Source organism: Artemia franciscana, chromosome 17, assembly GCF_032884065.1.
Source record: "Artemia franciscana chromosome 17, ASM3288406v1, whole genome shotgun sequence".
NCBI lineage: Eukaryota > Metazoa > Arthropoda > Branchiopoda > Anostraca > Artemiidae > Artemia > Artemia franciscana.
This window is the reverse complement of record NC_088879.1, coordinates 17,209,026-17,227,828: the sequence shown is the minus strand read 5'-3', so window position 1 is coordinate 17,227,828 and position 18,803 is coordinate 17,209,026. Positions and strand designations below refer to the sequence as shown.

Genomic DNA, 18,803 nt, shown 5'->3' with positions numbered 1-18,803 from the left:
ATTTAGGATATTTACCTTGGCCTTCCGATCAAACATGTGGCAAAATTGATTGTCTTATTAACAGCCATTGTTTTCCACTAAAATGGTGGACCAGAACATGGTTATTAGTTTCTTAGTCAAACATTTCTGAATCAACAGATCAGTTTGGATGGACAAATTCTATGGCTGCCCCATTTGTTACATATCACTCCCTTGGATTACTCTGTTTAGGGTTCTGTAAAACATATTGTGTACCAAATGAAGAATAATGACTTCAATTGATCTCAAGCAAAGAACAAGTAAATGCTGCTCCCACCATTGCCAATATTACTCTACTTCAAACAAGGTAAGAAATTGAGTACTATCTTGATATGATTTGTACTGCTAAGATACCCATTTAGAACTTATTAAACACAGGTAAAAATAATTTATAAACTCTGACTAAAATAAAGTAGATGCAGTTAAATATTTCAACTACTGGTTTTGTAATGAATTATTTTAATTTTAGAGACTTTTTCGACACCCTGTACTGGCATTCTAGCAGGAAAACGTTGGGAAGTTTTATAATTACTTTTTGGACATAGAGGGAGCCCATTTTGCTCTAAATCAGTTTGTTAAGCTCATTCTTTTTTTATATTGAGTCCAGTAGCTTTATATAAGCCTTTGATCTGACTTCTGAACAACTTGTTTATATGCCATGTTATTCTAGAAAGGGATTGATTTACCTGAACTAGCCCTGGAAGAAGTAGGCACTGATTCAGAATATCCTCTATATGGAGAGCCTTCATGGGTCAAATGTAAACACTTGAGGTCAAGTGGTTCACTAAGGCCATTTCTTAGGCATAGTTCAGACACTAGGAATCGAACTTGTTCTATTATCTGAAAAAAGAACAAGCAAGGAAATGACGAAAAATAGTCTTGTAACTGGCATCCAAACATATTTATAGTTGAAAAACTCTTTAAAACACTGAAAATAAAATTTAATTAATTTTAGACATTAACAAATCAAACATTCAATGATTATGGATGATGATTGAACAACCATATAATAAACTAACCAACCAAAAAAGTTATTCAAACTTACAAATAAATTGTTCATGATACCTGAGATAAATGTAAGTTTAGCTACCTTTCTTTATAAGTAGAGATTTTTTTGCCCATGTGGAGGAAAAGAAGGAGTTCTTTTTTCACCTCCATCTGGACCTTATCGCTTTGAAGTGTAAATTAAGGTAATCTGTGCATTGCATCAAATATTTTTTCTTACAAAAAATGTTTTAATTCAAAGCCTTTGAACATCAAAATTTTATATTTTAAATACTATTTAAACTAGTTAAGAGGGCTAAATTCCCCTTTAGGTCTTAGAGACATTTATGGACATGGTAGCAATTTTAAATATATAATTTTCCTTTTATGGGACAGGCTACTCATAATTTCATTATAGAGACTTTTCACATCAAGTTATATAACTCTGTCCACTGAATACATTCAAATTAGGAAAGTTCATACTTTGCATGACTGAAATTTCTTTGTGAGAAATAAATTAGTATTAGCATATTTCATCATACCCAAAACAAAAGGATGTATCCTATTTCTTTCGAAAATTAGAAACATATTTATTCTATTTCATCACAGCGAAAATGCAGCATATCAAGCTCAAAGACTATCAAAAACTCTAGTAAAGGATATACCAGCATTAAGTCACAATATTCAAATTCTTGTAAGGGGTTAGGGCTAAAAATATCTATTTAAAGAAACCCCCTTCTTTATCTCTGGTTTGGAAAGTTAAAACATCCACGCAATGTTGTTATGCTAGATAGTTTATAATGCCCTAGATAGTTTTTGCTCTCTGTGACTATACTAGTCAAAGCCTTCTAGGTGTAAAAAATATATCCACAACAAACTGGAAAGGAGCAGTTCAAAAACAGTAAAACCTTACATGATTGTTCTTTCCATTGGTGTTGCTAAGGTGCTCAAGGACTGCTGAAATTGTTGGGTCATCTGTGTCACAAAACCAGACTGGCGGTGTATTAGGGTATGTCTCCTAAAAACAATAAACAAATGAGCAGCTATTTAGACTTAATTTTTTTACACCATTTATAACAGCAGGGCTCTTGAAGTCACAAAATTGATAATAATTATTTTGTTTTATCAGGATTTTCTCCTTTTTCATTTTATAGTTTGCCAGTTTCTTTCTTTTTGTTTGGGGGGGGGGGGGTCTTTTTCATTTGACTGTGCTTAAAAGCTCCTTAAAATACATTCCTGGATACATACCTACCAAATTTAAAGCCATTCTTATGACACACAAGGAGATTACAGATCTAGTTCAATTATATGCTGAGCTGATTTTCTTTTTTATTCCAACCTTTAGGATCATCCATCTCTTTCAAGAAGAATATATTTCAGTTTACCGATCTCATATATATATATATATATATATATATATATATATATATATATATATATATATATATACCCTTCAGTGTAAAAAGTAGTAATGGGATGATGAATGGAAATTGAAAATTGCAATAATGTTGGTTTTTCAGAGGACTGGAATTGTATTGAGAACTGAAATTTTATAAATTCTTCAAATGGCTTAACTATGTAGGCCCTAATTTAGCTCTTTCATAGAAAAACATTAAATCGTTTTTAAAATAGAGCTATTATTTGAACTCTTTGAGACTGGATAATCAATTTACTAACAAAGATTTGTGGGAAGCAGAACTGCTTACTTAGCTAAAATATTATGAAACAGGTCAAGCGAACATCAAGAAAGTTATTGATATTGCCTTGAATTGCATTGTCCAGTGAAACAAGGAAAAGAAAATATTGTAGAGTTGCTGGTTAGTGATGATGGGAAGCCATTGACTCAATTACATCCCACTCTATCTTCCACGGCTTGTCAACAGCAATCTTAAAGGTGTCAATGGAGGGAGCAGTTACAGCAGTATCAGGATGATTATTCCATGGGGTAATCACTCTATTGGAGAAGCATTAGTTGCAGACTCTGGTATCTGCCCTCTTCTGGGACACTTCTTACTATGTCCTCTTGTCCTGGATGATTCATCAAACTGACTTTGACAGGAGGAGCCAGGATTCAAAAGCTTTTAAGTCATTATGACATCCCCTCTTTGACGCCTGTATATAAGTGTTTGGAGCTTCAGCCTATTCAATCAAGATGGATAGTCAAGATTTTTGCATCCATCAACAACTTTTGTTGCCTGTCTTTGGACATATTCAATTTTTTTGCTGATCACCCTTGTTTGGGGGTGTTGCAACATACATCCCAAACTCTTACCATGGTCGCACAAGACTTTTCTACAGTTTGGTCATAACTTTGTAAGATCAACTGTCTACAGTACACTTGATTATGCCAGGGGTCTGGGATGCTTTGGCAACTGCTGTTTGTGCATGTTTGTTAAATTTGATTTTTCACCAACAGTTCCCAAATGTCTCCCCTTTGCCTTAGAGTCAATCAATTGTTTTGAACCATCCTCTCCTATCATATGGAACTGTCACCTGTCACCTTTGTTCTTTCTCCCTATTGCTTCACAATATTAGATTTCGGATGCAATAGGGACACTTTTAGCGTTCAGTATATTGTTCATTTGAACTAGATTTTATATATGACATTCTTTTTTCCTTTGTCTTGTCTTGCTGTGATATCTCTATTTTTTGGCTGAGCATGGTTTGAAAATGTTTTAGCAAAAAAGAAAGAATCAATAGGTAAGACGCTATAGGTAAGAATCAAATAGGTAAGATAATGGTGATACAAACTTTATTGATGTGCTGTGACTTAGTTTAAATTTATCCAACATTTCCTATAGACAGAGTGTTTCTTTCCCAATGTGTTATATACCAGTGGATGCAGAAAAAACGCTTAACAAAACAATACCATTTTTGTCTTATTCTGTTTTTAATTAGACAATTACTTTATTTGTGATAAGTGCCATGTCACATTGAATTAATATTGTTTATTTTTCAACCGTTTTCTTCAACGTTCTAATAAGTGTTGCCAATATTATGCCAAAATCGACAGTAAAAAGTGTTGGTGCATCTGATGAACCAGGAAAAAACCCCGAAAAGCGCGTTCGAGAAAGCCCCTCCAAATCAGACTGCTGTACGAAATGTCTAACAGGCCTTGACGAGAGTTCTAAATGTTTGCAGTGTGACTCTTGTAGCAAATGGACATGTGCTATTTGTTTAAATTTGAATGATTAAGAATTTGCTGCATTGAGCTTGGCTACTAGTAAGCTTGAGTGTGCATGGAACTGTTTCAAATGCCTTACAAGCCCACCAACTCATGCCTCCAGTGTAGCGGACATAATGTCAGCCACTTCAGCCGCCATGTTGCCCTTTCAGACAACTATCACCCAAACAAAAAATCCTTCAGAAGACAACTATCATCCAAATCCTTCAGAAATCGTTTGAACTGAGAGCGAAAATCCAGTTTTGATCCAACAAATCCAGGAAGAATCGCCTTACACAGAGAGAGCTTGTTCATCAACTGAAAGAGAGAACATCATCAGGTGAAAAAAATCTTGTAATCAGGAACTTAGAATTCGTCATAAAAAACGACGCAGACCTACTGCAGACTGCAGTTCCACAACAGGGGATGATTTTGGAATAAGCTGTAATGTTTCTCATCCAGACAGACTATTGTCACCAGATGAAAGTGTAAATAGTTTGTTTGTTTCAGTTGGTGATGATGTGTAATGTATTAGTGAGTTGTCTTCAAGTAGTTCCCATTTTTTCAGTGCTAATTCAACAGTTTCTTCTGGTGCTTCATCAACTGAGCCTCTTTCTGCTGGTGTATTTTTTGCTACTAAATCATCTCTGCACAGTGCAACTTGTCATGCAAATGATATTGGAAGGTTCCAGAGCTCCATCACCGCCTAGCAAAAGAAATAGTCGATATTGCAGCCATATCTGAGATACACCCCAAAAATGTGAAACAGCCTTTTACAGCCCAAGCACTTGAAACCAGTGGATACCAACTCATACTTAACATTGAGTCCAATGCCCACAGGAGAGGTGTTGGAATATATGTAAAAAGCAGTTTCAAGGTAAGCACTTTGATTCCTTCTTCCCATTGCTGTGTTTGGGTTGAGAATGTCTGGGTTAGACTGCAGTGTAGTAACTCTACAATAGTGGTCGGAGTGGTTTATCATAGTCCTAATACTCCCTCTTGCCTTGAATCTGAACATTATCTTACTAATATCATTTCTGACATTATCAAAGACTCTTGCAACCAACATGTGGTGATTCTTGGAGACTTCCATCTTCCCAATTATGATTGGGTTGATGGTTCTGGTTTTTTCAGCCAAAGAACAGGAATCTCCATTTCTTACTTGTCTGTTTGAACATTTGCTGTTCCAAACTGTTGACCAGCTTACACGGTACAGAGATGGTCAGACATCTAACATACTGGAAATAGTTATTCTTAATAATCCTGATTTGTGGACTAAAAATGAGTTTCTTGCTCCTATTGGTAACAGTGATCATGCTGCTATCCTCACAGAATTGCGCTTGTCTACTACTCAACCTCTTCCTAAACAACACAAAGTTATTGATTACAGGCGTATCTCTGAGAGACTTGCTGACTTTGATTGGGATACCATATTCACTTCAGATATCAAAGAATCTTGGCAGAAATTCAAAGCTGTATTTCTAGTTTTTGAAAAAGCTCACACTTGAACGTTATAGAGGAGACAGGCAAGAACACTACTCTTCATGACTTGTCTAACTAGCAAACTACTGAATAGGAAGAATCAAACCTGGAAACACTTAAAAAAAAAAGAAAACAGCTGCAAACTAACAGAAGTATCAAAAGGCATGGAATGAGGCCACCAATTCCATCAAACAACTGAAGAGGAGTCATGAAGAAAGGTTAGCTGACTATATAAAAAATAATCTCAAGCTGTTTTGGCAGTATCCTTCTGATAAATGTCAAAATAGGCACTCTGTCCCTGATTTGACCCAGCATGGTCAGACAGTTTCAGACCCAGCTATTAAAGCCAAGATCCTTAATAACCAGTTTGCATCAGCTTTCACACCAAAAACTGCTTGTCAGCTCCCAACTCCTCCCTCATATACTGTTACTCAACCAATGCCACCTCTTGAGGTGACTGAGGAGTCTGTTTTGAAACAGCTTGCTTTGTTGGATGTAAATAAATTTGCAGGGCCAGATGGTCTCCACCCCGTCTCTTGCATGAGTGCAGAACAGAAATAGTACATCCACTCTCAAAGCTCATCAGACTATCTCTTGATAGCTCAAAGCTTCCTGCAGAGTAGAAAGTGGCACATATTACCCCCATTCACAAAAAGGGAAGGAAAGATTCTGTGGAAAATTACTGGCCTATTAGTATGACCTTTGTTGTTGTTAAGCTTCTTGAACGTATTGTCAACAAAGCATTTATTGAGCATCTTGATCAGAATCATCTTCTCAACAGCTCTCAACATGCTTTCCATTGCAACAGATCAGTTGACACTAATCTGCTTGAGTCATATGACTATATTACAAAGCTACTGGAGTTGGGAATACCTGTTGACATGATCCTTCTTGATTTTTCAAAAGCATTTGACAAAGTTTGTCACAGGAGACTTGAGCTTAAGCTACAATCTATTGGTTTGGAGGAAAAAATTCTTAAATGGATTCTGGATTTCTTGAGGAATCATGTTTAGCATGTAAGACTGTTTGATGCAGATGGCAATTCTATTCTCTTCTCCTCTTGGAATGTTATCAGTGGGGTTCCACAGGGTAGTGTTCTTGGCCTCACCCTGTTCAATATTTTCATAAATGATGCTCCTCTAGCACTTAAAAGCAGGATGACGCTATATGCTGATGATTCCAAGGTAATTGGTCAAGCTAGCACTCTTGAGGATACTTCCCAACTTCAGAAAGACCTTGAGCTCCTTAACGTGTGGGCAAAATCTTGGCTACTCACTTTCAATGTGTCAAAATGTCATGCTTTACACTTTGGGCACAAGAATATCAATACAACTTACTCTCTTTACAGTCAGTTCCTTTCTCCAGTGTTGGAAGAATGTGACCTAGGAGTAATTGTTGACAGTCATCTTAAATTCAGCACTCATGCAAAGAAGGCAGCAGCATCAGCTAGCTCATCACTAGGGCTCATAAAAAGAACAATTTCCTCCTGTTCTCGTAAAATTCTGAGCTTTTTGTATAAAGGACTCGTTTGGCCAAGGCTTGAGACAGGCATGGTCCTTGCATCCCCCTTATTCAAAAAAGATGTTAAAATTCTTGAAGATGTCCAGAGAAGAGCCACTAAGGTGGTGAGTGGACTACATGAGCTCCCTTACCCTACAAAGCTATACAAGCTGAAACTCCCAACTCTGGTTTATAGAAGAAGATGGGGTGATGCCATTCTGGTTCATAAACTTATCAATTCAAAGACACTTCCTGATCTTCTTCCTCTGGCGTCTCAGGACTCTCATACAAGGGGACATAACTTGCAGTTATCCAGGCATTCCTGCTCAAAGTGGCAACGCACCCATTTTCTTACCAACCATGTTGCCAACCTCTGGAAAACAAATTACTGCCAGATACTGTTGCTGCCCAAACGACAGACAGCTTTAAGAGCCATCTTGACAATGAATGGTAAACAAAAGAATGGAAGTATAACTGGGAAGCACTCGAATCAGCAACATCAAACCACTAGTCAAGTGTATGGATTCAACTATGTGTCATGTATTATTGACTCTGGAGTTTCTACAAGGAAAAATCCTTAGATTGCTCCAAGGTGCAATTTAAGGTAAGACATAACACATACACAGTATTTAATTTGGACAGGGGCATGCACTACAAGTGGGGCAAGGATTCAAAAATAGGCAAATTATGTAGAAAACATTGGATATGAGAATAAGAATTGTAGAAATCTCAACCAGGGGTCACTTCTGAGCATTCATTTCCTCTTTATATGTCCCTGATTAACTATTAATAAGCAATTTTTTGTAATCAAAAGAATTTTTTAAAATACATTCTTGAAAATCTTAGGAATATATGGCACTGACAAATTAAATTCTGCTATCAACCTGTTATTCTCAATAATCCCCATCTATTGTTACTAAACTAAAATCAAATGTATGCCAAGGAGTCTTTATGAGCTAGGTTCACAGCAGATCTAATATATTTACAATTATTTTGTGTTTGAGAGAGGACAGGATGGCTAGGACATGTCCTGCAGATAAAAGATGACATATTCCCAAAGATTGTCCTTATCAGCCAACTATCTAGGGCAAAACAAAAAATCAGATCATCCCTGAATGGGGTGGAAGGAAATCACAAGGAAAAACTTAAAGTAAATAGGAACTTCTTGGGGGGGGATTAAAAAAGGAGACTTTACCTTAAATTACATTCAATCACATTGTCCAGCAAAATAAGGAAAAAATCCTGTAGTCACTGGTCAGTGATGATGGGAGCCAATAACTCAATTGCATCTTACTCTGTATAGACTAGGATAGAGGAGGAGCATGTATAGATGTGTTGGTCCCAGGTTGCTTGCTGCTTCAGTGAGTTAGTATTGGTAGTAGCAATTATGTTTGAGCTTTTCAATTTCCCCCTCAGTTCCATACAAAAGCCTTGCAAATGAATTCAGCTGAAACCTTGGCCTTCCAGGATTGAAGGGCTGTGTAATTACATTTTAGTAACTAGACTAATAGATTATTTGATACTTCTGATCTACTAAGCAGAATACTGCATCAAAATATATTTAGATGCCACACAAGAAAGCCTCAGAATACAAAAAATAAATTGCAACAATAATCCCCCCCCTCAGCAGATCTGTGATTAACATAGAATATCGTTTTTTGTAGTTCCCAGCTTGAGGAGGTCCTTGTTGGAATGTGTAATTTTTTTTTATCACATACAATAAATCAGATTGTTAGTACCTTTGAGGAGACCATATAGCTTTTCAGGGCCAAAAATATACCTGAAAAATTGTCAAAGACAAAACCATGAATATATATATACTCAGGGTACACAAGAAGCAGGAGGTGGTCTGGGACTGGCTCTCCCAAATTCTCAAGATTTATACAGCTTCAACATTTATCTTTGATGATGGAGTTGTCTTGCCTCCTCAAGTATTTTAACTAATTGGAATATAATTAATTAGCATTTAGAACCACTTCCAGTTTTGAGTACAATATTTTTGATCTCTTCATGGAGCTCCTTTCTTTTCTTTTCATATGCAGTTTATTCTTTTTCATCCTCAAGATATTGCCCATACCTCATTCTTGCTCATTTCTAGTGTTGGATTAAGCCTTTTAGCAGGGTTTTGTCAAAAACAGCATGCTTAGCAATTGTATCTTAAACCCAGCACAAAATTATCAGACTCCTTTCCTTTAAGTTTATTACTAGCATGTCCTTGTTCATGGAATACCCTTGCTCTTCATCTGCTTGTCCAAGAGACAGAGTTACAAGACATTTCATCATGTTCCATAGTGCTGTATACTCTGCTCTGCCACAAATGAATCTCCCAAAAAATTTATCAAACCTGCAACTGCATGAAAAATCTTTGAATTCTTCACATAGGTTTACAGTTGCATGCCCTTTTTATACTGAGTGATGATTCTGTCCTACTCTGAGGCAGTAAACTATCCTGCACTGAAAAGAACCTGAAGGAGTTTTTCAAAGATTGCCATTGCAGGCTCAGTTGATGTCATCACAATGACAAAGATGTTAGCAGGAACAGACATACATGCATTAAATGTTAGACCCATTTGTGTTTATTCGCAAGGAGAAAATATTATTTTCCAGGAAATTTTATTTTTCCCCCAGTTTCCAGTTCTTTTCCATGTCTGGAATATTGGTCTTTCATTTTCAAGGTACTCTGGGATGTGTGGGGAGGGTCATCCCATATGGGAGGGAGGGGGCATGCCCCCCTCCAATATTTTTGGGCACTCAGTAAAAAAAAATGAGCTGGTAAAATTGTGACATGAAGTACCATGATTTTTCTGATTCTGCCAACAAAATTCGTTTGGTTAGTCATCATCATCAGTTGATGATGATAATGCATATTATTATTAGTGAATAAAACTCAGTGGCATGAAATGATAAATTCCCAAGGAATGAGTGACCAAATATCACATTCCTATACATTAAAGTGAAGAAAGTCAGACTTTACCCTGAAAGTACTATTAACCTCTTTTTATATAGAAATAGTTGCTGGAAAAATTGTCAACCTATTCTGACCTGTGTTACTCTTTTCATCTTGTGGTGCTATCCACTGAATTTGAAAATTCCTAAACTGACCATAGAATAAGTGACAATGCTTCTTGTGGGGTTTAGCTTAGACTGTAGATTCTCCTCAGCCACCATTGGTGCATAGGGTGTCAACAAAGCCTCTCCATTCATCATGAAGCTGTGCAGCTGCAGTGACATCTTCCTGTTGTGGAGTGAGTAAAATGTTGGCCTCTTTCAGGTCCCAATCATACTGCATGTGTAGTGTGTGCTTTGGTTGGCCTTGTCTTTGTCTTCCTTCAGGCTGCCACTGATACACTCTTGAGGGAAGCATGTCTTTGGGCATGCATAGAACACAGCCCAAGTATGTCCATCTTTGTTTCTTCATAACTTTGGTCACCATGGGCTGGTTTGTTTTCAGCTGGATTTCCCAATTAGTAATTTTCTGATGCCAACTGATTTTGGGATCCTTTGAAGGCAAATGTTTTTGAATCCAAGGATACATTTCTACAGCTTTTGGTTGAGTTTCCAAGATTCACTTGCATACATCAATATAGACAGTACATTGTAGTTGAAGAGGCAAAATTTTAAACAAAGTGAGCACTTGTTACTTCTCCTAGTTGGAGTCAGTCTGTTAAAGATGCCTGATGCTTGTCCAATCCTTCTCTTGATTTCAAATGTCACATCTGCTTCAGAGACAGGCTACAAAAGCAATTGATGGATGCAAATATTTGAACTGCTCATCTCATCTGAAGAGACTGAAACTCCTCACTCTTGTCTACAGATTTAAAAGGGATGACATTATTATGACACCTAAACTCATGAATTCTACCTCTTCATTAAATAAACCATTTAAACTTGACCACTTTGCCAGAACTAGGGGGCATAGTTGGAAACTATATCAGAAGACAGCTGTCACTAGACTATGCAATAACTTCTTCACTAATAAAATAGTGAGTTTGTGGAATTCACTTGCCAAAGAAGCAGTCACTATCCCTAGCACTGCTGCCTTCAAAAGAGCTGTTGATGGAGAATGGTCATCAAAGCTGTGGCAAACTGAGTGGGATGCCATTGAGACATTTATCCATCATCATCACTAACTAGTAATTCTACAGGATTTAATCCTTATTTTGCTGGACAATGGTATTTAAGGTAAAAGAACTTTTAAGGTACCAAAAATGAATAGGCTACCTTCCAGGATATACTTTAGCCTGTAGACCTATCCTTGAAAGTTTCATTTTCTTAACCTAACTCCTTTCCAAGATAGCAAGAGGTTACTAAACTAGAATTTTACCAAAACTAAATTTCAGCTGGGGGGGGGGGGCAGCTGCTCCCTACCCTTTAGCAAATTCTGATTATAGAGGTAAGTTTATTTCTTAGCTAGCCTACCTGAATAGTTTGTTAATATAAACCTTATCCTATAGCTGGAACTTTGATTTTCTGGTAAAATTCTAATTAATTGACTTCTTGCTATCTCAGAAAGGGTTTAGGTTAGGAAAATGAAACTTTTGGGGATGGATTTACAGGCCCAAGCCCATATAGAGTATGTCCTGGGAAGGTATTTTAAAGTACCCACCTCTACTCCTTCTCTCTCTAGAGGGCCCTGAAATTTGCCTACATGACAGGTCTATAGGCTACCTATTGAAATTTTGACAAAACAACATTTTACCTTAATTTTCAGTTACTAGTTGCTTTTTCTCTGCCTCTAATTCTGAAAATGTAATTCCTGTTATTTGAGTAGAATCTTGAGCCATATCAATGATTTATTTTTTAATTTAGGAAATGTATTTGCATATCTTTAAAACCTTATGAAATGGGACTGAGCAAAATTATGAAGCTGAAAACAATTTTGTTGTACTTCATTTAAGCAGAAGATCTATTTTTCAAGGTTTTACTTTTATAACACACATATTTTTAAAGGTCAGGGCCCTCTAGAGGGAGCAGGAGTGGATGTAGTTGCTTCAAAATACCTTCCCAGGACATACTTTAGTCTGTAGATTCATCCCTGAAAGTTTCATTTTCCTAACCTAAACCCTTTCTGAAATAGCAAGAAGTCAATTAACTAGAGTTTTACCAACTTTCCTAACCAAACCATTTTCTAAGATAGCAAAAAGTAGGTTAGCTCTTCTAGAATTTTACCAGATTGTTTTCTAAATTTGCTATGTTTCCTTCACAGTAACCCCTATTCTAGACTTTTCTCTTCTAGGCTTACATTGTGTATTTCACTTAATAGATATAATTATGCAGAGATACAAGGATAAATTTTAATCAAGATATGTGCAAAATTAGCCTTGGCATTGTCTAAGGGTTTTACAATATAATACTACATGCATTAAAGCCAAATATTTCAAATATATAATTATTGCATCTTACTGTTATGTTTCCATGAATCTCATGCTTCTTTCCTTTATTATCAATAAATCTACAAGTTAGCTCATCAACAGTCGCTGAAAGGACTTGGAACCTTTCATGTTGTCTAGGAAAAGTCGATTCTATGGCTCTGATCTCCTGTTTCAGTATATTTAGACAAGCCATGAAATCAAGCAATAGTAGCTTGAATATTTTGGACTTTTCCTCTTTTCTTCGAGTTAGATGCGTTGAGACGCATCAATCACATCTGTCGTCATAATGAGGTTAAGATAGTTGCGTTTCCTTTCCGAAGTTAGCATAATGTTCTATAATAAGTCAATTAAAATAGTTCACCTATCAGAAATGATTTTCTTTATTACTTTTTCAAATGTCTCTTTATTTTAATTTGTCAGACGATGGCTCAGCTCAGCAATCACATGATTGACTCAGCTTTGGAACAAATGTCTAACTCTTTGAGTCTTGAATCTGACTGGTTGGCATTTTAATCTGATTTGTTTGAAGTTTGATAATTTTTGAATGTTCCATTATGACTGAGTCTAATTTTTTAACACTGCTTGAGATCTGATGTTGAAAAAAGCTTTAGGTTGTACGCTTCACTAATTTTATGGTTTAAACCTCTCTGTTAATGTTTTTTCCTTCATTCAAGATGCTGGTGCAGCAGGTAAAATTATCAAAACTAGAATGTTAATTTGTCCTGACACTTATATTGCTTTTAAATTGACTAGGTAGTTCTGGAACACAGATTTATACAGGCTATTTAAATTGGTAAATTTCTTTATGATAATAGAATTGTTTTTAATTGATAAATTAACGCCGTTCTTATATATGCAGCAATGTTAAAGGCCCATTGTCCAAGATTTTTTGTACCTGTCTCCTAGAAGCCAACTTATTTCGAATAGTTTGCAATTAAGCAAAAAGTATTCTGCAGCGAAATATTGCTAGAATTTCAAGCTTTGTTCTAACAGAATGTTCTGTTTCAAACCGACACAATGTAACACATTATTTTCCTTACCTTATACCTGTGTTTAATTGCCATACTTTTTTTATGTAAAAAATGACCGCAGTTTGTCGTATGTGAGTTTTTTTTTGTTTTTATGCGTGGTGTTTTTGTTTTGTTTTGTCTTTTTCTGTCTTGTTGTTTGTTTTATGTTGTGGTGTTTTGTGGTGTTTTTGAAAAAAATATCATTTACCAATTTTGCAAGAAAAAATGAACAGTTTCAAGAATCAAAGAAATAAATTCATTTACGGTTTTCAATTCATTTTTGTATTCTTAAGGAATATTTTCTATGGTGTTATTTTTCACTGTGGTTTTAATTCATTCAAGAACACAAAAATATTTCAATAGGTAATTCATTGGATCTTTCTAAAATTGATTTACTATAGGGTTCAAAAGGAACAGATTTAAAAGAAAGAAAATATTGATCAAAATTTATTGCATATTAGACCAACAAGACTAAATCAATTGTTTCAATTTCACTGGCGAATTCAAAATAATAAATCGTATAAGGTTCAACAGTATTTACTTTTTGGTGTAAAAATTCGAGAAGAAAGCTAAAGATTGAACTCAACGTCAAGAATACCCCCAGTCATAAAGAAACAAAATCGAATGGACACTAAAGATCTGCTCCCAAATACTACAGTAGATGTCCCAGTGCCAGAACATCCTTTGAAGTGCTATGAGGTAATAGTACTATGAGATAGGTATGAGATAGGGGTGCTTTTAGGTAAAGAGCAAAGTCTCATTATTCTTAATTGTTATTCTATCCATTATAGTCTAGGGAAGTGCTCATGGTTTTTTTACCGGATAAAAGCTGGATTTCTTCTGTTAAATAGTATTCTTTTTAATTATATTTAAGCGTTTTAGTAAAAAACTAAACCAATGACTAACAAAGTACCCTTTTCACACTCTAACACAGATAGATTGAAGTGGTAAATTATTTAAAGTTCCTAGGGTGTAACATAGATGTAAATGACAGTTGTAGCAACAGAATTCGTTGCCATAAAGTTCCCATTTTGGCGTATTTGTTCAACTTCGAAGCCCTATGTAGAAGAAAGAGATTTTAAACCGGGTCCCATGCATATAAAGCATTTTGCGTTCCGTCTTTTTCTATGGGAGTGAGACCTTGTCTCTGAAATCAAATAAGTACATGCAGTGAATGTCATTGACCACAAATGCCCGAGGTAAATACCTGAATTGGGAATGCAAGAACGACAGTCAAACAACTTAATCCATAAACACTTTAACCTGAAGTCTGCCCATATGCATCAAAGACCAGACGAAAACGCTGACGAAAAAGCACTACGCTGCAAGCCGATTCATGAAGTAAAAAGCGTTGAGACGGAAAAACAAGTCATAAATGAGAACTGTCTTTACAGACTTCTAGCCATTCGGATATTTCCATCCTCATGGCTAATCAAGGGACACTGACTGGGTAGAAATTGTCAACCTGTAGACCCGAGATTGAACAAAAAAGGAGTTCAACCGTCTGCACTATCCTTACGCCCGAGAGAGCAGGCACCCAGCTTCTACCCTGATTCACGTTCAAGAAAGTCAGCAGTCGAAACCCACATCGCTCTTCACCTTCATGACTTTGTCATCAGTCTGATGAAAATATTCAGTATACTTTGTTTAAGTGTTAAAATTCAGCAGATGATTACAAGGTCATAAAGTAATGTGTAGGGGCTCAAAAATCCAAGAAAATTCTTCGATTGTTGCGAAATGTCATTTCCCACATCGACCATATAAACTAGTTTGCAAAATATTATTAAAACCTGAAAAAATAGGATGATTTAGTAATGACTGGGCTACCCATACCAGTCACTATTGCCTGTTTTACAGACGATCCCCTAGGATCTTAATATGGTGGCCTGTATACTTCTTTATAAGAAATCAGACAAAGACGAACTGTTCTATGTGTATAGACAAATGTACAAGCTTCTTCTGTAGTACTATTAGTTGAAAATACTATAGCTTTGACATGACATATAATTTACTAGAATTTGTTCTATTTAATACTTTTATAAAGTTTAATGGTAATCTATAAAAGCAAATTGTTGGAATTCCTATGAAGGTTAATGCCAGTCCATTTATAGTGGACTTGTTTTTAAGCCAACTAAAATATGATTATATGATTATTGAAAAGAACCCAAGCAATTTTAAGTATTCTCTTTCAAATAATAAAAGATATTTGAGAATATTCTGGTAATAAATTGTGCAGAATTTATGGACATTTCAAAAAACTATTTACCCACCAGATTTTATTCCGTAACCTAGTGAGGGGAAAGGCAATTATTACCACTTTCTTATATTTATATGTTATTGTTTCATATAATAATAAATTAGTCTTTAAAACATTCAATACAAGGAATGATTTTAATTTTGAAGTAGTTTTCTTTGAAAGCAATATACATTCAAATATTACAAATTCAGCTTTTTATTCCCAGCTATTTAGATATGCGAGAATCTGCAGTAATTAAAGAAATTTTAAAAATAGAAGTCCAATATTTAGTCATAAATTAATCATACGGAGTCGTTTCCGCCAATAAACTTACTTGGCAATTTAAAAAAAAACCTAGTTTTCAGTATAATGAACTTTTAAATAAATATAATAAAAGTTATCATGAAATATTGAATGATATTTTGATGTAATTTATTTTATTTATTTTTTTCCATTTTTATTAAATTTGGAGAAGTTTCAACTCAAGCCGGTGTTTTGTTACTGGTGGGTAGTGTATATATTATTTGTTTGTTTTTTTAATATTTATTTTTTTTTTTATTATTTTATTATTATTTGTTTTTTATTATTTTATTGTATTTATATAATTTGGGTAGTGTAATTAATGCTCTCGCAACACTTTAGTCGGCGAAGCCGGACAAAGGCTACCGCAACACTTCACGTTGCCCAGGCAACGTGGGTCTAGTTGAAATCCATTTCATGAAGAATCGAACGAATAAAGAAACAGCTAAGGAAAGGAAAGTATGGATCACGGTAAGACATATGTCTGGATAAGGGTAGGGCTAAATAGCCTCATGAAGCATATGGTTTTGCTAAGAAAAGGGTGCCATGCTATGCTTCCCAGAGAGAGGGTAGCGTAGGCCAAGTTGAAGATGATATGATGCCAAAATTAAAATTATTAAAGGGTTTTGGGTTCCTGTAACATTATTTTATTGGGTTAAATAGATAATTAGGTGGTAAAAACTTACTTTCATCACAAGTTGCCTAAACTGGAAAATATGCTGCAAAGCAGCATAATTTCCATACAATAGCACTTAAAAATGCTAATTCTAGAAGCACATCCATTTCTTGTTGACCCCCCTCCTCCATGGGGCAAACTAAAAATGTGTAAAGTGAGCAGGGTTTTGAAGCTGAGGGAAAAGTTGGGCATGTACAATATGAATGAAACTACATTTTAAATACTAATTCCAGTCATTACTGGTAATTTCTATATAGGCTAGTAGGAAGTCAAAAGATAGTTAAAATAACTCATGCTTCCATTAATGCTTATATCCAAGATGGCTCACTTTCACTTTTGAGGTTAAATTAGCCAGCTGTTTCTGAACAATTGCAATAGTAGCTGTTGTGATATTGGCCTATAGGCTAACAAAAATTTGGACTGGCAAATCAGAGTGATTAGTTAAACATTATGAAAGGTAGGCAGTACAACATCCAATATTGCTTACAGGTATCATTACCTATAGAGCAAAGTGCATTCTTAGGCCTACATGAGCCCTGCAGGCAGCAGGACAAGGTCTGATTGGTTAAGCCTTGTTTGTTATAGTCATGGTCTTTCATAATTGCAAACCTATTTTCCCCAGAAATTGCAGTTAGTCAAGGGCAAGCTTCTGTGGTGTTAAAATTTCAAAGGGAGGATATCTTAGTTTTATTATTTTTATTTTTTTTAATTACTGCATATAGCTAGATTATTACATATTTTTTTACATCATTAAGTTAGGTATTTACTATAATGCACCCCCCCCTCAAATATACAAATATATAGCCCAAACATTTGCAAAAGCTAATAAAATAAAATAAAATATGGTATAATACTTTATTAGGAAAATTGTAAAATTACAGCTTAAAATTATGTACCCAGAATGCAGAGATGCCTCTTTTTCAGTCTTTGGCAAATCCCAAATCTTCATTTTAAAATCTATAGCCTATTCAGACACTATCTTTTATCACTATGCATGGCAAACTAAATTGAGTTCTGTCTTTGTGGCTATGAAACAGGAATTTTGCATTGTAGTTTGTTTAACAAACAAACCTAACTTCACTTATTTGAGTGTGTTCTGAATAATACATAAGTATCATATGCTATCATGAAAATCTTGCTATATGCAGTAATATGCATTTTTGAAACCTTGTGATTAAAGTAAAGCTTTACTGATGATTTTTTTGTTTCTTTGGAAAATAGTAGAGTTTGATGAATGAAACTTATAGGAATGTTGGTAAATATTTTATAGTTCATATAATTAACTTACCAATTAAGCAAACATACCACTTGATGCCTTTTTCTATGTTCTTTACAAATATAATAATTGCTTTGCAGGTTCAAATTCAAGCACTTTTTGGACTCTTAAAAATGACCAAAATATTGGATATAAAAAAGGCTTAAAACATTGGTCTCAAAGTTTGAACATAGCACTTAATGCCTTTTTTTTATGTTCTTTACAAATATAACAATCCCTTCTATTACAATTTCAAATTTAAACACTTTTTAAGCTCTTAAAAATATTCTTCCTTGATGTCATATTTTCAATCAAATTATGCGTTTTTGGTTGTTTTGACAAAATAATACTATGTTTTCTCAGTGCCAAAATGATTTATAGTTAGGTTAGTCAAGTTAGGTTGGGTTTGGTCAAAAAGTGCTTAAATTTGAATTTGCAATAGAAGCAATTATTATATTCATAAAGAACAAAAAAAAGGCATCAAGTGGTATGTTCACTTTATTGGTAAGTCAATTATATGAACTACAAAATATTTACTGGAATGTTTCCAGGATAAATTTGCTATTTTCAACTTTATTTTCATAATTATGCTTTTTCATAATTCAATAGTTGTTTTTGGTAGAAATCACATTTCAAAGACTTAAAGGGCTCAAAACAGCCCATAGTAACCAGAAGTTATAAAATGTGTTTCTAAAAAACACTTCAGGAATTAGCCTGTAGCTGATTCAGGAATAATAATTATTATTTTAATTACTCTCAATAGTAAAATGCTGTTAGAAAATAAATTTGAAGATATTTAAAAAAAGA

General features: G+C 34.9%; 2 protein-coding genes across 3 annotated transcripts in view; one reads left to right on the top strand and one right to left on the bottom strand.

Annotated features, from left to right (window-relative positions):
* LOC136037940 (ubiquitin-conjugating enzyme E2 Q2-like) overlaps nucleotides 1-12,773 on the bottom strand; it is a 32,696-nt gene extending 19,923 nt beyond the window's left edge. The window contains exons 1-3 of the mRNA XM_065720809.1: nucleotides 12,551-12,773; nucleotides 1,916-2,020; nucleotides 705-858 (exon numbers count right to left, since the gene is read on the bottom strand). Coding sequence (XP_065576881.1) covers nucleotides 705-858; nucleotides 1,916-2,020; nucleotides 12,551-12,712 — 421 coding nt within the window. The 5' untranslated portion in view covers nucleotides 12,713-12,773. The remainder of the gene's footprint in view (nucleotides 1-704; nucleotides 859-1,915; nucleotides 2,021-12,550) is intronic.
* Nucleotides 12,774-16,432: 3,659 nt separating this feature from the next.
* The window catches only part of LOC136037938 (uncharacterized), a 31,814-nt gene continuing 29,443 nt past the window's right edge, over nucleotides 16,433-18,803 (top strand). The window contains exon 1 of one of the 2 annotated variants that reach the window (XM_065720806.1): nucleotides 16,433-16,536. In XM_065720806.1, coding sequence (XP_065576878.1) covers nucleotides 16,527-16,536 — 10 coding nt within the window. In that variant the 5' untranslated portion in view covers nucleotides 16,433-16,526. The remainder of the gene's footprint in view (nucleotides 16,537-18,803) is intronic. The other variant, XM_065720807.1, reaches the window with a different exon arrangement.